The sequence below is a fragment of the Hemiscyllium ocellatum genome, chromosome 9, assembly GCF_020745735.1.
Source record: "Hemiscyllium ocellatum isolate sHemOce1 chromosome 9, sHemOce1.pat.X.cur, whole genome shotgun sequence".
Classification (NCBI taxonomy): Eukaryota; Metazoa; Chordata; class Chondrichthyes; order Orectolobiformes; family Hemiscylliidae; genus Hemiscyllium; species Hemiscyllium ocellatum.
This window is the reverse complement of record NC_083409.1, coordinates 114,535,093-114,552,451: the sequence shown is the minus strand read 5'-3', so window position 1 is coordinate 114,552,451 and position 17,359 is coordinate 114,535,093. Positions and strand designations below refer to the sequence as shown.

The window sequence follows — 17,359 nt, the reverse complement described above, 5'->3', positions numbered from 1 at the left end:
CTGCTGTTGCTTCGTTCCAACTCCGTTTGGGTTTCTGAAAGGTTTCTTCAGAAGACTGCCCGTCTTCAACTCCCTGAGCCCAGCTCTATCACTCGTCTCACAAATTATTCAAGACTTCTCAGCCAATTGGAACGCAAAAGAATTCTTAGTTATCCATTGGATGAATCTTGGCTGTCAGTCAAACAGATCAATTTCTCCCATCTCTCATTTATTTTGAGAGTTAGGTTGAGGGTCTGAGAGGTTAGTACTGGGGGAGTGTCCCACTGTCAGAGGGTGTGTACAGAGGGAGTTCTACACTGTCAGACAGTCAGTACTGAAGAAGTGCTGTACTGTTGGAGAGTCAGTACTGAGGGAGTGCTGCAACGTTAGAAGGTTGACACTGAGAGAGTGCTGCACTGTCGGAGGATCAGTGATGGAGTTTCAGATCTGAGACCATAACACACAGGTGCAGAATTAGGCTATTCGGCCCTTTGAGTCTGTTCCACCATTCGATCAGGGCTGATATGTTTCTCAACCCCATTTTCCTGCCTTCTCCCCATAACCCTTGATCCCCTCACCAATGGAAAACCCATCAATCTCTGTCTTAAATACGTACAATGACTTGGCCTCCACAGCTCTATGTGGTTACAGATTTCACAGGCTAATGACCCTCTGAAGAAATTCCTTCTCATCTCAGTTCTAAAGGGCCGTCCCTTCACCTAATTTTGTGCCCTTGGGTCCTAATCTTTCCTAGTAATGGAAACGTCTCTCCCTGTTCACTCTATTGGTGCGTTGCAGGATTCTGTAAGTCTCAATCTGATTCCCCACTCCCCCATCCATTAAGTACAGACCTAAAGTCTTCAATCCCTCCTTAGATGATAAGTTCTTCAGCCCGGCATCATTCTAGTTACTCTTCTCTTGATTCTGTCCAATGCTGGCTCACCAATTTACATGGATGACTTGGAGTTGGGGACCTAATGTAGTGTGTCACTGTTAACAGATAACATGAAGATGAGTGTTAGAGCAAAGTGTGCAGAGAACACTAAGTCTGTGGAGGGATATAGATAGTGAGTGGGCAAAGGTCTGACAGATGGAATGCAGTATTGGTAAATGTGAGGTCATCCATTTTAGTCAGAATAACAGCAAAATTGGCTATTATTTAAAGGTGAAAAATTACAGCGTGCTGCTGAGCAGAGGGGCCTGGGTGTCCTTGGGCATGAATCACAACAGGTTGGTTTGGAGGTGCAGCAGGTAATGAAGACAGCAAGTGGAATATTGTCCTTCATTGTTAGAGGGATGGAGTTTAAAACAAGGGAGGTTTTGCTACAGCTGTATAAGGTGCTGGTGAGGCCACACCTGGGGCACTGTTCTCCTTACTTGTGCAAGGATGTACTGGCACTGGAGGGGGGGCAGGGGAGTTCACTAGGTTGATTCCTGAGTTGAGGGGGTTGGCTTATCAGGAGAGATTGAGTAGACTGGGACAATACTCATTTGAGTTTAGAGAATGAGGAGGGAATCTTGTAGAAATATAAAAAAAATGAAGGGAATAGATAAGATAGAAGCAGGGAGGTTATTTTCACTAGGGATGAAACTGGAACTAAGGGGTATAACCTCAAAATAAAGGAGAGCAGATTTTGGACTGAATTGAGGAGGAACTACTACTTCCAGAGATTGTGAATCTGTGGAATTCCTTGCCCAGCGAAATAGTCGAGGTTACCTCATTGAATGGTTTTAAGGCAAAGATATATTTTTGAACAGTAAAGGAACATAGAAAAATACAGCGCAGTACAGGCCCTTCGGCCCTCGATGTTGCGCCGATCCAAGCCCACCTAACCTACACTAGCCCACTATCCTCCATATGCCTATCCAATACCCGTTTAAATGCCCATAAAGAGGGAGAGTCCACCACTGTTACTGGCAGGGCATTCCATGAACTCCCGACTCGCAGTAAAGAATCTACCCCTAACATCTGTCCTATACCTACCTCCCCTTAATTTAAAGCTATGCCCCCTCGTAATAGCTGACTCCATACATGGAAAAAGGTTCTCATTATCTAATGAGAATTGAGGGTTATGGTGAGCAGGCAGGTCAGTGGGGCTGAGTCCATGGAAAGATCGGCCATGTCTTTATTGAATGGCGGAGCAGGCTCGATGGGCCGGATGGCCTACTCCTCCTCCTGCTTCTCACCACCTTACCCTTTCCAAGAGACGGGCCCAAAACTGTTGTCACTATCCCAGATATGGTTCGCAGAGCCTTATACAGCCTGAGAAGTGTGTCACTGCTCTTGTATTCTAGCCCTCTTGAAATGAATTTTAATATTGCATTTACCTTCCTAACCACTAACTGATCCTGCATGTTAACCTTTAGAGAACTCTGAACTTGAGCACACCCCACCCAGGCCCTTTATGCTTCAGGTTTATAATATAGTATATTTTAGAAAATTGTCTCTGCCTCTATCCTTCCTACTAAAGTGTACAACCTCATACTTTCCCACATTGTATTCCATCTGCCATTTCTATGCCTTTTTTCCGATCCTGTCCATGTCCTCCTGCAGCCTCCATGTTTCCTCAACCCTCCCTGTCCCTCCACCTTCCTTTGTGTCATCTTAGCAACAATGCCTTCAGCTCCTCAGAAATATGGAATCAGCAAAGGCATTCAGCTGTTGTCTCTGAGATGGCCACAAACAGCAGTTCCATCCTGTGTCACTGTCTGATGCACTGCCGGTTATGGGCGTAGTCCTGTATGTGCCTGATCAAATGTTTTTATTTAAATCTGCTGAGGATTTCTGCCTCTCCTACCCTTTTATAGAATGGGTTTCTAATTCTCACTAAATTCTTGGTGCAAGCATTCCTCCTCAACTCCCCTGTCATCATCTTCCCAATTGCTGTCATCCTCTGCCAATGTTTCATGACCTCTCTGACAATGGGGACACCTTCTTCCTATCCACTTTGTTTGACCCACTCATTGCTTTAAACTCCTCAGTTAATCCCCCCTCAGCCTCCTGTGTTCTACAGACAACAATCCCAGCTGTCCAATCCTTTCTCAGAATAAAAATTCTGTAATCCTGGCAGCATCCTCATTAATCTCCTCTTACCTCTCTCCTGTCTGATCATGTCCGTCATGTAAGGTAGGGTATAGACCTGTTCATAGGTATCGAGGCATGGTCTGATCTGTAGCTTGAACATAACCTCCCTTATTCAGGGCTGCTGTCTTTTGGATGAGACATTAAGCACACATTTCAAATAAAAGATCTTGTGGCACAATTCCAGTGATCAGGGAGCTCATCACAAAGTCCCAGGCAATATTTGTCCTTCAACCAACATCACATCAGAAACAAATAGTTGAGTCAGTATTTCAGTGTCTGCTGAGTGTAACTTGACAGCTGCATTTCCCAAATTTCAATGCCCAAACCTCCAGTTTCTTTGTTGTCTGTGAAGTACTATTGGATATCCTGAAAGTGTGAAAAGTACTTAGAATAGAACTTTTCTCTTTATCTTTTATAAATGCAAATTTTATTTTTTTTGCTATTTAATGCCTTAGAGAACAGTGTGAAAAAATTCTTGCCTCGGTTCCTAATGAGTTTTGTCTCCTCTGTTGTCCCCAGCGGCACCACCAACTTGAAATCAGGAAGAGGTTGGAGGATTTTGCCAGGAGAGAACGTGTCCAAAGGATAAAGGTTCCAATGTTGTTCTGTCCTACTTTGTAGTTTGTCATGTTAGCTTTATGGTTGGTTAAGGGGAGGGTTCTATGTTTGAGAATGAGAATGCTCTCTCAATCTATTTGATCTCCACCCCATCACCTTACTACAGCTTCTCCCTTCAATTTTACCATCAAGCCCCGGTCTGTGTTTCTCTATTCCCTCGGGTTCATACAAGTACTTCCTGGGATTGTGCAGAGTATCCTGTTTGTCAGCTGACCTTGTGCCCTCAGTTCCACCAGCTGCTGAGTTGGGCGGCATGGTGGCACAGTGGTTAGCACTGCTGCCTCACAGTGCCAGAGACCTGGGTTCAATTCCCGACTCAGGCAACTGACTGTGTGGAGTTTGCACATTCTCCCCGTGTCTACGTGGGTTTCCTCCGGGTACTCCGGTTTCCTCCCACAATCCAAAAATGTGCAGGTCAGGTCAATTGGCCATGCTAAATTGCCCGTAGTGTTAGGTAAAGGGGTAAATATAGGGGTAGGGGTATGCGTAGGTTGCGCTTCGGCGGGTCGGTGTGGACGTGTTGGGCCGAAGGGCCTGTTTCCACACTGTAAGTAATCTAATCTAAACCTAGAATCTGACCACACTGAAGTACAACATTCCTGAACCAGCTCTCTGAAAATGTTTTCCAAATATTCAAACTTCTCTGTTCTTTCCTTGAAACCCTGTCCACATTTGTCACTTGCCTATTTCCACAAAACCTTTCTGATAGTTGTTATTAAATCTGTTTCCATTGCCCTTTCAAACAGCTCGTTCGAGATCACAACAATGGGCTTAGTAAAAACAATTCTCTTCATCTCTCTCTCTCTCTATCTTTCACCAATTGCCTTCAGTCTGTGTCCCTCTGGTCAATGTTTCTCCTGTTACTGGAAATGCTTTCTCCTGATTTTCTCTGTCTGAAACCCCTCATCAACAATACTTTCAGTTTTCACCTTACTGTAAATTCCATTCCTTTGCCACTGAACCCATCCCTCTCCCTGGAACATTCTGAGGCTAAATCTCAGGACTGTCTCAGCCCAGAAGGGGACCTTACAATCCATCGCATTACACCAGCTCCCTGTTTGACCAATTCATATAGTGCCTTTTTTTTTATATTCATTCACAGGATATGGGTGTCGCTGGCTGGGCCAGCATTTATTGCCCGTCCCTAAGTGCCCAAAGAGTAGCTAAGAGACAACCATGTTGCTGTGGGTCTGGAGTCCCATGTAGGCCAGACCAGGTAAGGATGGCAGATTTCCTTCCCTAGCATTTCCTTCTCTGAAGGACGTTAGTGACCTAGATGGATGTTTACAATAGTTGACAGTGGTTATATGGTGATCATTAGATATGCTACTTATCCCAGATCTTAATGAATTCAAATTTTCCCATCTGCCATGGTAGAATTCAAATCATGTCCTAAAACAATGTCCTGGGTTCTGGATTAATAGTCCACTGACATTACTGTTAGGCCACCACCTGCCCGTGCTGTCCAAGCCAGCCCATTGCATCACATCCCATGCCCCTGCACATTCTTCCATTTCACTGAACAGTCTTATTCTCTTTTCACTGCATTGATTGAACCTGCTTCCACCAGATTCTCAGGTACTGCATTTGAAATCTTAACCACTCACAGTGTCAAAATGTTCTTGCATGTTGCTTAAGCATGTCTGACCAATTAATCAACCTGTTTACAACCTCAAGACCATATTTTCTCCTATATTAACCCCAAACCACATAATCATGTTAACCCCCAGTCTGCCCGTTGCCATCTTAGCGATGTTTCCCCTAACTTTGCTTTTGTATCTGCTCATCTGCTAAAATCTTCATGCATACCATAAGACAATCAGAAAAGGGAGCCATTCAGCCCATTCAGTCTGTCCTGCCATTCAATCATGGCTGATATGTTTGTCAACCATTTTCCTGCCTTCCCCCTGTAACCTTTGATTCCCCTACCAATCAAGAACTTATCCATAACAAAAACAGAAGTTGCTGGAAAAGCTCAGCAGGTCCGGCAGCATCTGTGGAGAGAAATCAGAGTTAATGTTTTGGGTCCAGTGACCTTTCCTCAGAACTTGACCTGAAACGTTAATTTTGATTTCTCTCCACAGATGCTGTCGGACCTGCTGAGCTTTTCCTGCGATTTCTGATTTACAGTATTTGCTGTTCATTTGGTTCTTGACTCTCTATCTCTGTTTTAATTACATTCAGTAAGTTGGCCTCCACAACACTCTGTAGCAATGAGTTCCACACATTCACCATCTCCTTATTCCAGTTCTAAAGAATCGAGCCTTCACTCTGAGGCTGTGCCCTCGGGTCCTAGTCTCTCCAACTGGTGGAAGCATCTTTTCCATGTCCACTCTGCCCAGGCCTCCCAGCATTCTGAGAGTTTCAATCAGATCCCACCTCTCCTTTTGAAACTCCTTGTCTTTGTTACCTCTTGACCTAACGATTCCAGCACAATCCTGGCTTCTTTCTGAATTCTGCCCTCCACAAAAATGTTCGGCCAATGTCCTTACACACAACTAAATCCAATTCCCCCAATACCCTCCGTGGACACCGACCTACATTGGTTGAAAAATGTCTCAATTTTAGAAGTCTCATCCTTGTTTTTAAATCCCTCCATGACCTCCTTCCTCTCCCTCCCAGCTCCTCTGTCCATCTCCCTACTACTACCCTCCCTACACTGCCTGCCATTTTTCACCGACCCCCTGAAAGGATAGATTTCTGAACTGTAAAGACTGTAGAGATAAACCGATGAGGACAGGTAACTGGGTGTTGAGGTAACTGGGTGTTGAGGTAAATGGGTGTTGAGGTAACTGATGAGCCATTATCCAGTTGAATAGTGGAATAGGCTAAGGGGCTGAATAGCTTGCTCCTGCTCATATTTCCCATGTTCCTATTTATCAAATTTCCTTTGCTAATTGTTTCTATGAAGCAATGTGGAAAGTTTTTAGCCATTAGAGTTCTAAATGTAATTTGTTGTTGTTGAAAGGTTGAACGAGCCAGAAGGTTTGATGAAGATATCGTCCCGTTCCTCTCCCCTCATCCCCCAATTTTTCCTCGCAATTGTCACTGGAATGTCTCGAGGCCAGATGTGGAACACTCCGATTCCTCAGCATCTGTAAGTTTAATTGCACAGGGGGAATTGATGGTGTAAAGGAAATGATTTGTTAATAGGACGCTTTCAGTTCCTCACAATATTGACTATAGCAGTGACATCTATGCACTGGGTCTGAAAGGGCAAACTCTATGGCCTATCAGGATTGTTTCCAAAAGGACAGTACAGATCATTCTGCTATGAAGATGTGGCGAGACACGTTGGTGAAGGTAGAGCAATGGATGTGGTGTACATGGTTTTCAATAAGACATTTGATAAGGTTCCCCACAGTAAGTGAGGAGGGATGGGATACAGGGAAATTTGGCTATCTGAATATGGAATTGGCTAGCCAAAAGAAGACAGCGAGTTGTGCTGGACGGAAAGTATTCCACCTGGAGGTTGGTGATCAGTGGGGTCCCGCAGGGATCTGTTCTTGGCCCTCTGCTCTTTGTAGTTTTTATAAATGACTTGGATGAAGAAGTGAAAGGGTGGGTTAGTATAATAAGTTTGTGGTGGTGTTGTAGATTGTGTTGAGGGCTGTTGCAGGCTACAACAAGACATTGACAGGATGCAGAGCTGGGCTGAGAAATGGCAGATGGAGTTCAACCTGGATAAATGCGAAGTGATTCATTTTGGAAGGTCGAATTTGAATACTGAATATGGGGTTAAAGACAGGACTCTTGGCAGTGTGGAGCAACAGAGGGATCTTGGGGTCCATGTACATAAATCCCTCAAAGTTGCCACCCAAGTTGATCGGGTTGTTAAGAAAGCATATGGTGTTTTGGCTTTCATTGCCGGGGAGAATTGAATTTTAAAGCCGTGAGGTTTTAATGCAGCTCTATAAAGCCCTGGTGAGACCATACTTGGAATATTATGTTCAGTTATAGAAAAGATGTAGGTGCTTTAGAGAGGGTGCAGAGGAGATTTCCCAGGATGCTGCCTGGATTAGATGGCGTGTCTTATGAAGAGAGGTTGAGGGAGCTAGGTCTTTTCACATTGGAGAGAAGAAGGAAGAGAGGTGACTTGATAGAGGTGTACAAGGTATTGAGAGGCATCGATAGAGAAGATAGCCAGAGAGTTTTCCCCAGGGTAAAAAGAGTTATCATGAGGGGGCATAATTTTAAGGTGATTGGAGGAAGGTTTAAGGGAGATGTCAGAGGTAGGTTCTTTCCACAGAGAGTGGTGGCCGCGTGGAATACACTGCCAGTGGTGGTGGTAGAGTTAGAGACATTAGGGACATTTAAGCGATTGCTAGACAAGCACATGGATGCTTGTATATTGAGGGTGTGTCGGTTAGATTATGGTAAATGCTTGGCACAACGTCGTGGGCAAAAGGGCCTGTACTGTACAGAACCGTTCCATATTTGACAAACACAGAGCATGGATCAGTACTTGGGCCATAACGGAGACATGGGTTTCACGGGGGCAGGAATGGTTGCTTGATGTTCCAGGGTTTAGAACATTTAAAAAGAACAGGGAGGGTGGAAAAAGAGGATGGGGTGTAGCATTGCTAATCAGAGAGTGCATCACAGCGACAGAAATGGAGGTTGTTGAGGAAGGTTTGACTACAGGTGGATAGAGTGGTCAGAAGGCATATAGTATGCTTGTCTTCATTGGGCAGGGTATTGAGTATAAGAGCTGGCAAGTCATGTTAAAATTGTACAAGACATTGGTTCGGCCACATTTAGAATACTGTGTACAGTTCTGGTCGCCACATTACCAAAAGGATATGGATGCTTTGGAGAGGGTGCAGAGAAGGTTTACGAGGATGTTGCCTGGTATGGAAGGTGCTATCTATGAAGAGAGGTTGAGTAGGTTAGGATTGTTTTCATTAGAAAAAAGGAGATTGAGGGGGGACCTGATTGAGGTTTACAAAATCATGAAGGGTATAGACAGGGTGGATAGAGACCAGCTTTTTCCCAGGGTGAAGGATTCAATAACAAGAGGTCACACGTTCAAAATGAGAGGTGGAAAGTTTAAGGGGGATACACGTGGTAAGTACTTCACACAGAGGGTGGTGGGTGTTTGGAACGCATTGCCAGCAGAGATGGTAGAGGCAGGCACAGTAGATTCATTTAAGATTCATCTGGACAGATGCATGAGTAGGTGGGGAGCAGAGGGATACAGATGCTTAGGAATTGGGCGACAGGTTGAGACAGTAGATTGGATTGGCTCAGGTTTGGAGGGCCGAAGGGCCTGTTCCTGGGCTGTAAATTTCCTTTGTTCTTTGTACTGAGTCAGTATGGGTGGACGTTAGGAACAGCAAGGGAACAGCCACCTCATTGGGGGTTTTCTACAGACCCTCTAATAGCATAGAGAGATTGAAGAACTCACATAGAAGAGATTGAAGATTTTAGAAAAATATGGATGTAACTGGGTTGTTGTTATGGGCAAACTCAACTTTCTCAATATTGATCTTAGTGCAGATGGTTTGGATGGAGCTGTTTTTGTCAGGTGTGTTCAGGAGGGTTTCCTTACTCAGTATGTAGACAGGAGAGGAGAGGCCATTTTGGATTTGGTGCTCGGCAACGAGCCAGGACAGGTGTCAGATCTCACGGTGGGAGAGCACTTTGGTGACATTGTTCACAACTACCTCACATTTACCATAGCTTTGGAGAGGGAAAGGAGCAGTTACCAAAGGAAGATATTTAATTGGGGAAAAGGAAATTATGATGCTATCAGACAGGAATTGGGTAGTACAGACTGGGAGCAATTGTTCCACAGAAAGGGCACAGCAGACATGTGGAGACTGTTTAAGGAGCAGTTGTTGCGAGTGATGTACAAATTTGTTCCTCTGAGACAGGTAAGAAGGGGTAAGATTAAGGAACCTTAGATGACTAGAACGGAGGAGCTTCTCGTCAAAAGGAAGAAGGCAGCTTACGTAAGGTGGAGGAAGCAAGGATCTAGCACAGTTTTGGAGGATTACAGGCTTGTGAGAAAGGAGCTCAGAAATGGACTGAGGAGAGCCAGGAGGGGGCACGTGAAAGGCTTGGCAGGAAGGATTGGGGAGAACCCAAAGGCATTTTACTCATAAGTGAGGAATAAGAGAATGATCAGGGAGAAGGTAGGGCCAATCAGGGATAGCGGAGGGAACTTGTCCATGGAGTCTGAGCAAATAGGGGAAAGCCCTAAATGAGTATTTTGTTTCGGTTTTCACTAAGGAAAGGGACCTTGTTGTGAATGAGAACTTTGAGGAGCTGGGAAACAGGCTTGAGCAGATCAAGATTGATGAAGTTGATGTGCTGGAAGTGTTGACAAACATTAAGATTGATAAGTTCCCAGGGCCAGACCAGATTTATCCTAGGCTGCTCCGGGAAGCGAGAAAGGAGGTTGCTAAGCCGCTGGCGAAGATCTTTGCTTCCTCAGTCTCCACAGGGGACGTACCAGAGGATTGGAAGGAGGTGAATGTTGTTCCTCTTTTTGAGAAGGGTAATTGGGAAATCCCTGGCAAATACAGTCCAGTCAGTCTTACATCTGTGGTCAGCAAAGTTTTGGAAAGAATTATGGGATAGGATTTATGACTATTGGCAAAGCATACCGTGATTAAAGGCAGTCAGCATGGCTTTGTGAGGGGCAGGTCATGCCTCACAAATCTTATTGAGATCTTTGAGGAGGTGATGAGACAGGTTGATGAAGGTTGAGCAGTGGATGTGGTGGTTATGGACTTCAGCAAGGCATTTCCCCATGGTAGGCTCATTCATAACGTCAGGAAGTATGGGATACAGAGAGATTTGGCTATCTGGATTCAGAATTGGTTGACTGACAGAAGGCAGAAAATGGTTGTAGGTGGAAAGTATTCTGCCTGGAGGACAGTGTTGAGTGGTGTCCCACAGGGCTCTGTTCTTGGGCCTCTGTTCTCTGTAGTTTTTATAAATGACTTGGATGAGGAGGTTGAGGAGTGGGTTAGTAAGTTTGCAGATAACACAAAGGTTAGAGGTACCGTTGATAGTATAGAGGGCTGTTGCAGGCTGCAGCGCGATGTAGACAGGATACAGAGCTGGGCTGAGAAATGACAGATGGAGTTCAACCTGGATAAATGTGAAGTGATGCATTTTGGAAGGTCGAACTCGAACACTGAATATAGGATTAAAGACAGGATTCTTGGTAATGTGGAGGAACAGCGGGATCTTGGTGTTCAAGTATGTACATCCCTCAAACTTACCACCCAAGTGGGTAGGGTTGTTAAGAAAGCATATGGTGTTCCGGCTTTCATTAAAAGGAGGATCGAGTTTAAGAATTGCGAGGTTATGCTACAGCTCTACAAGTCCCTGGTGGGACCACACTTGGAATATTGTGTCCAGTTCTGGTTGTCCTACTATCAGAAAGATACAGAGGCTTTGAAGAGGGTGCAAAGAAGGTTTACCAGGATGCTGCCTGGACTGGAGGGCTTGTCTTACGAAGAGAGGGTGAATAAGCTCGGACCTTTCTCTCTGGAGAGGAGGAAGAGAGAAGACCTATCAAAGTATACAAAATAATGTGAGGAATGGACAGAGTCAATAGCCAGAGACTTTTCCCCAGGGCAGGATTGACTTGTAGGAGGGTTCATAGTTTACGATATTAGGAGGAAGGTATAGAGTGGACATAGGAGGTAGGTTCTTTACGCAGAGAGTTGTGAATGCATGGAATGCATTGCCAGCGATAGTGGTGGAAGCAGAGTCATTGGGGACATTTAAGCGACTGCTGGGCTTGCACATGGATAGCAGTGAGTTGAGGGGTGCGTAGTTATAGTTTACATTAGGATTAAGCCTCGGCAGAACATTGTGGGCCAAAGGGCCTGTTCTGTGCTGTACTGTTCTATGCTCTGTCAGGAGCATTTCCTCAACACAAATTTGCTGTAATGCAATTGACAAGTTGGGGATGCTATTTGTAAAGTGTAAACTTTTACAATGTGTGTTGGTTGTAACGTGATTACATCGCCAACACTTTAAGCTCTGTTTCTAAAGCGTGATTTTTATATAAACTGGATCGCACAAGATTTCAACCATCACGTCACAGAAGAATTGACAGTAGCTCCAACAATGGCCTGACCTTGTTTTTAGGCCCAGTAACACTGTGGCAATGCTTGTAATGTTCAGGTCTGAAGCAGTACCATACTAATTGGGCTTCAGCATCACTGTCAAGATCCTTCCCTGGTGGTTTATCTTTGAGCTGATACAGTCTCGGCTTGGACTGTAAGAAACCAGTGGATCCTTCAGTTTTGGTATGGTGTGTCGGGTGTGAATACTTGGAAAGTGTTCCTCTGCTCTGTATGCCCTGAGTTGAACCTTGTCCTTGTTTGTCCTCGCACACAGTCCCAGCACATGTGGTCAGTGTAAGACTTTCAGAGCCTGGTTCATAATCAAATCACCAAAACAGACAAAGTCATTCAGTCCCTCCAATAATTCTGCCACTCAGTTAGATCTTATCTAATCTGCTTCTTAACTCCATCTATTCATCTTAAATCTGTAAATCTTAATATTGTTTGCCAATGAAAATCAATCAATTTTAGCAAAGAGATTTTTACTTTATCCCCCGTTGATTTTAGGGAAGAGATTTCTCGGTTCCCAGTTCCTCTCCTGAATAAGCTGGGTCTGATTTTAAGATGAAGCCCTAAGTGCTGAACTTTTAAGTCATCTGAAGCCTCTCAATTACATCAACATCTATAAAACTTCTAAATGTGAAGAAGGACAAGCTTAGTTTATGCATCCTATTTCCAAAGTTAAATTAGAAGGAGAGCTTATATAAATATGGGTTTATGTCCTGCAAACTCGAAGATTAAATGCCTATTGATTAAGGTTTCCCATATGTTACTGTATATCGATCAAGAGCGAAAGCCTTTTTCCATGTGGTGGATGAAATTAGCCTAATGGACATGAAAACAAAAGGCCATTTAGCTTTATACCCATCATAAGGGGCACATTTAGTAATTAGTAAGGTATTATAACAAGGTGAAGTTGTCATAGTCCAAGGGGACCATAGGGCTGCTTTCTCAGAGCGAGAGAGACGGATGACTGGTGGTGGTTTAACCTGAGTGTCACCACACCTCAGGAGAAGAAAGTGTTTGAGAAGGAAACTGCTTCCCATGAGCTGGTGCAGGAATTGAACCCTCCGTGTTGCTGCTGCTTTGTATCGCAAGCAAACTATCCGGCCAGCTGAACTAACAAACTGCCAAGTATGATAGCAAGGCACTGAGAACCATTCTGATAATCAAACACCATCAACACGGTTTTGAGAAAGAGAAATTATGTTTAATCAATTTATTGGAATTACATGCACTGTGGATAAATTGGAACTGGTGGGTGTACTGCACTGAAATTAACAGGCATTCAAAAGTATTAATGCTGAAAGATAAACTCATACAACATAGAACATTACAGCGCAGTACAGGCCCTTCTGCCCTCGATGTTGCGCCGATCCAAGCCCACCTAACCTACACTAGCCCACTTTCCTCCATATGCCTATCCAATGCCCGTTTAAATGCCCATAAAGAGGGAGAGTCCACCACTGCTACTGGCAGGGCATTCCATGAACTCACGACTCACTGAGTAAAGAATCTACCCCTAACATCTGTCCTAGACTTACCTCCCCTTAATTTAAAGCTATACCCTCTCGTAATATCTGACTCCATATGTGGAAAAAGGTTCTCATGGTCAACCCTATCTAAACCCCTAATCATCTTGTACACCTCTATCAAGTCACCCCTAAACCTTCTTTTCTCCAATGAAAACAGCCCCAAGTGCCTCAGCCTTTCCTCATTCGATCTTCCTACCATACCAGGCAACATCCTGGTAAACCACCTCTGCACCCATTCCAGTGCCTCCACGTCCTTCCTATAGTATGGCGACCAAAACTGCACACAATACTCCAGATGCTGCCGCACCAGAGTCTTATACAACTGCAACATGACCTCAGGACTCCGGAACTCAATTCCTCTACCAATAAAAGCCAGTACACCATATGCCTTCTTCACAGCACTATTTACCTGGGTGGCAACTTTCAGAGATCTGTGTACATGGACACCAAGATCCCTCTGCTCATCCACACTACCAAGTATCCGACCATTAGCCCAGTAATCCATCTTCTTGTTACTCTTACCAAAGTGAATCACTTCACACTTAGCTACATTGAACTCCATTTGCCATCTTTTTGCCCAGCTCTGCAGCTTATCTATATCCCGCTGTAACCTGCCACATCCTTCCTCACTGTCAACAACTCCACCGACTTTCGTATCATCCGCAAACTTCCTCACCCAACCTTCCAGCCCCTCCTCCAGGTCATTTATAAAAATGACAAACAGCAATGGTCCCAAAACAGATCCTTGCGGAACACCGCTGGTAACTGCACTCCAAGATGTACCTTTACCATCAACTACTACCCTCTGTCGTCTTCCAGCCAACCAATTCCTAATCCAAACCTCCAACTCACCCTCAATGCCATACCTCTGTATTTTTTGCAGTAGCCTACCATGGGGAACCTTATCAAATGCCTTACTAAAATCCATATACACCACATCTACTGCTTTACTCTCGTCCACCTCCTTAGTCACCTTCTCAAAGAACTCAATAAGGTTTGTGAGGCATGACCTGCCATTCACAAAACCATGCTGACTATCCTTGATCACATTATTCCTATCCAGATGTTCATAAATCCTATCCCTTACAATTCTCTCTAAGACTTTGCCCACAACAGAGGTAAGACTCACCAGCCTATAGTTACTAGGGTTATTCCTACTCCCTTTCTTGAACAAGGGAACCACATTTGCTATCCTCCAGTCTTCTGGCACTATTCCTGTAGATAACGAGGACATAAAAATCAAGGCCAATGGCTCTGCAATCTCCTCCCTTGCTTCCCAGAGAATCCTAGGATAAATGCCATCAGGCCCAGGGGACTTATCTATTTTCACCCTTTCCAGAATTTCCAACACCTCTTCCCTACATACCTCAAAGCCATCCATTCTAATTAATTGTGACTCAATATTCACATCGGCAACAATGTCCTGTTCATGAGTGAATACTGACGAAAAGTATTCATTCAGTGTCTCCCCAATTTCTTCAGCCTCCACACGCAACTTCCTGCTACTATCCTTGACGGGACCTATTTCTACCCTAGTCATTCTTTTATTCCTGACATACCTATAGAAAGTCTTTGGGTTTTCCTTAATCCTACCAACCAAGGACTTTTCATGTCCCCTTCTCACTGCTCTTAGCTCTCTCTTTAGATCCTTCCTGGCTACCTTATAACTCTCAATCGCCCCAATTGAACCTTCATGCCTCATCTTTACATAGGCCACCCTCTTCCCTTTAACAAGGGATTCCAATTCTTTATTAAACCACGGCTCCCTCACACGACCCTTTCCTCCCTGCCTGACAGGTACATACTTATCAAGGACACTCAATAATTGCTCCTTGAACAAGCTCCACATATCGATTGCACCCTTCCCTTGAAGCCGACTTTTCCAAGCCACGCATCCAAAGTCATGCCTCACTGTATCATAATTTCCCTGCCCCCAGCTATAACTCTTGCCCTGCAGTGCACATTTATCCCTCTCCATCACTAGAGTAAAAGTCACTGAATTGTGGTCACTGTCCCCAAAGTGCTCACCTACCTCCAATTCTAACACCTGGCCTGGTTCGTTACCCAGAACCAAATCCAGTATGGCATCGACCTGTGAAATGAATCTGAAGTCCATCTAGCCTACACTATTCCATTATCATCTGTGTATTTATCCAATGACCATTTAAATGCCCTTAAAGTTGGCGAGTCTACTGTTACAGGCAAAACATCCAATACTACTCTCTGAGTAAAGAAACTACCTCTGACATCTGTCCTATACCGATTATCCCTCAGTTTAAAGCTATGTCCCCCTCATGGTAGCCATTGCCATCCGAGGAAAAAAGCTCTCCCTGCCCACCCTATCTAACCCTCATATTATCTTATGTCTCTATTAAGTCACCTCTCAACCTTCTTCTCTCCAACAAAAACAGCCTCAAGTCCCTCAGCCTTTCCTCATAAGACCTTCCCTCCATACCAGGCAACATCCTGGTAAATCTCCTCTGAACCCTTTCCAAAGCTTCCACATCCTTCCTATAATGCGGTGACCAGAACTGTACACAATACTCCAAGTGCAGCTGCACCAGAGTTTTTTACAGCTGCAGCATGATCTTAAGGCTCCAAACCTCAGTCCCTCTATCAATGAAAGCATACATTATTTTAGCTTTTTAACAACCCTGTCAACCTGGATGGAAGCTTTCAGAGATCTATTACCTGGACACCAAGATCTCTCTGCTCATCCACATTACCAAGAATCTTACCATTACCTCAGTACTCTGCATTCCTGTTGTACCTTCCAAAGTGAACTACCTCAAACTATTCTGCATTAAACTCCATTTGTCACCTCTGCAGTTTACCTATGTCCCTCTGTAACCCTGCAACATCCTTCAGCACTGTCCACAACTCTACTGACCTTAGTACCATCTGCAAATTGACTAACCCATCCTTCTATGCCTTCGTCCAGGTCATTTATAACAGTGACAAACAGCAGTGGCCCCAAAACAGGTCCTTGTGGTACCCCAATAGTAACTGAAATCCAGAATGATCATTTCCCATCAACCACTACCCTCTGTCTTCTTTCAGCTAGCCAATTTCTAATCCAAACTGTGGGTGGCACGGTGGCACAGTGGTTAGCACTGCTGCCTCACAGCGCCAGAGACCCGGGTTCAATTCCCGCCTCAGGCGACTGACTGTGTGGAGTTTGCACGTTCTCCCCGTGTCTGCGTGGGTTTCCTCCGGGTGCTCCAGTTTCCTCCCACAGTCCAAAGATGTGCGGGTCAGGTGAATCGGCCATGCTAAATTGCCCGTAATGTTAGGTAAGGGGTAAATGTAGGGGTATGGGTGGGTTGCGCTTCGGCGGGTCGGTGTGGACTTGTAGGGCCGAAGGGCCTGTTTCCACACTGTAAGTAATCTAATCCAATGTCTCTGTATTTTGTGCAATAGCCTATCGTGGAGAACTTTATCAAATGCTTTACTGAAATCCATATATACCACATCAATTGTTTTGCCTCATCCAGCTGTTTGGTCACCTTCTCAAAGAACTCAATAAGGTTTGTGAGGCACCACCTACTCATCACAAAACCATGTTGACTATCCCTCGTCAACTTATTCCTCTCTCGATGGTTAGAAATCCTATCTGTTACGACCCTTTCCGACATCTTACCCACAACCGAAGTAAGTCTCACTGGTGTATAATTACCAGGGTTGTCTCTACTCCCCTTCTTGAACAAGGGGACAACATTTGCTATCCTCCAGTCTTCTGGCACTATTCCTGTAGACAATGATGACACAGATCCAAGTCAAAGGCTCGGTAATCTCCTTCCCAGCTTCCCAGAGAATCCGAGGATAAATCCCATCTGGCCCAGAAAGCTCATCTATTTTTCCACTTGCCAGAATTGCTAACATCTCTTCTTGGTGAACCTTAGTCCCATCTGGTCTAGTTGCCTGTATCTCAGTATTCTCCTCGACAACATTGTCTTTTTCTAGTGTGAATGCTGATGAAAAGTATTCATTTAACGCTTCTCCTATCCCCTCTGACTCCGCACTCAACTTCCTAATACTATCCTTGATTACCC

The 17,359-nt window shown here is 44.6% G+C and overlaps 1 protein-coding gene across 1 annotated transcript in view; it reads left to right on the top strand.

The window, feature by feature from the left end:
* erich3 (glutamate-rich 3) overlaps positions 1 to 17,359 on the top strand; it is a 70,977-nt gene that overhangs the window by 20,616 nt on the left and 33,002 nt on the right. The window contains exons 4-5 of the mRNA XM_060829627.1: positions 3,584 to 3,655; positions 6,651 to 6,779. Of these exons, the coding sequence (XP_060685610.1) occupies positions 3,584 to 3,655; positions 6,651 to 6,779 (201 nt within the window). The remainder of the gene's footprint in view (positions 1 to 3,583; positions 3,656 to 6,650; positions 6,780 to 17,359) is intronic.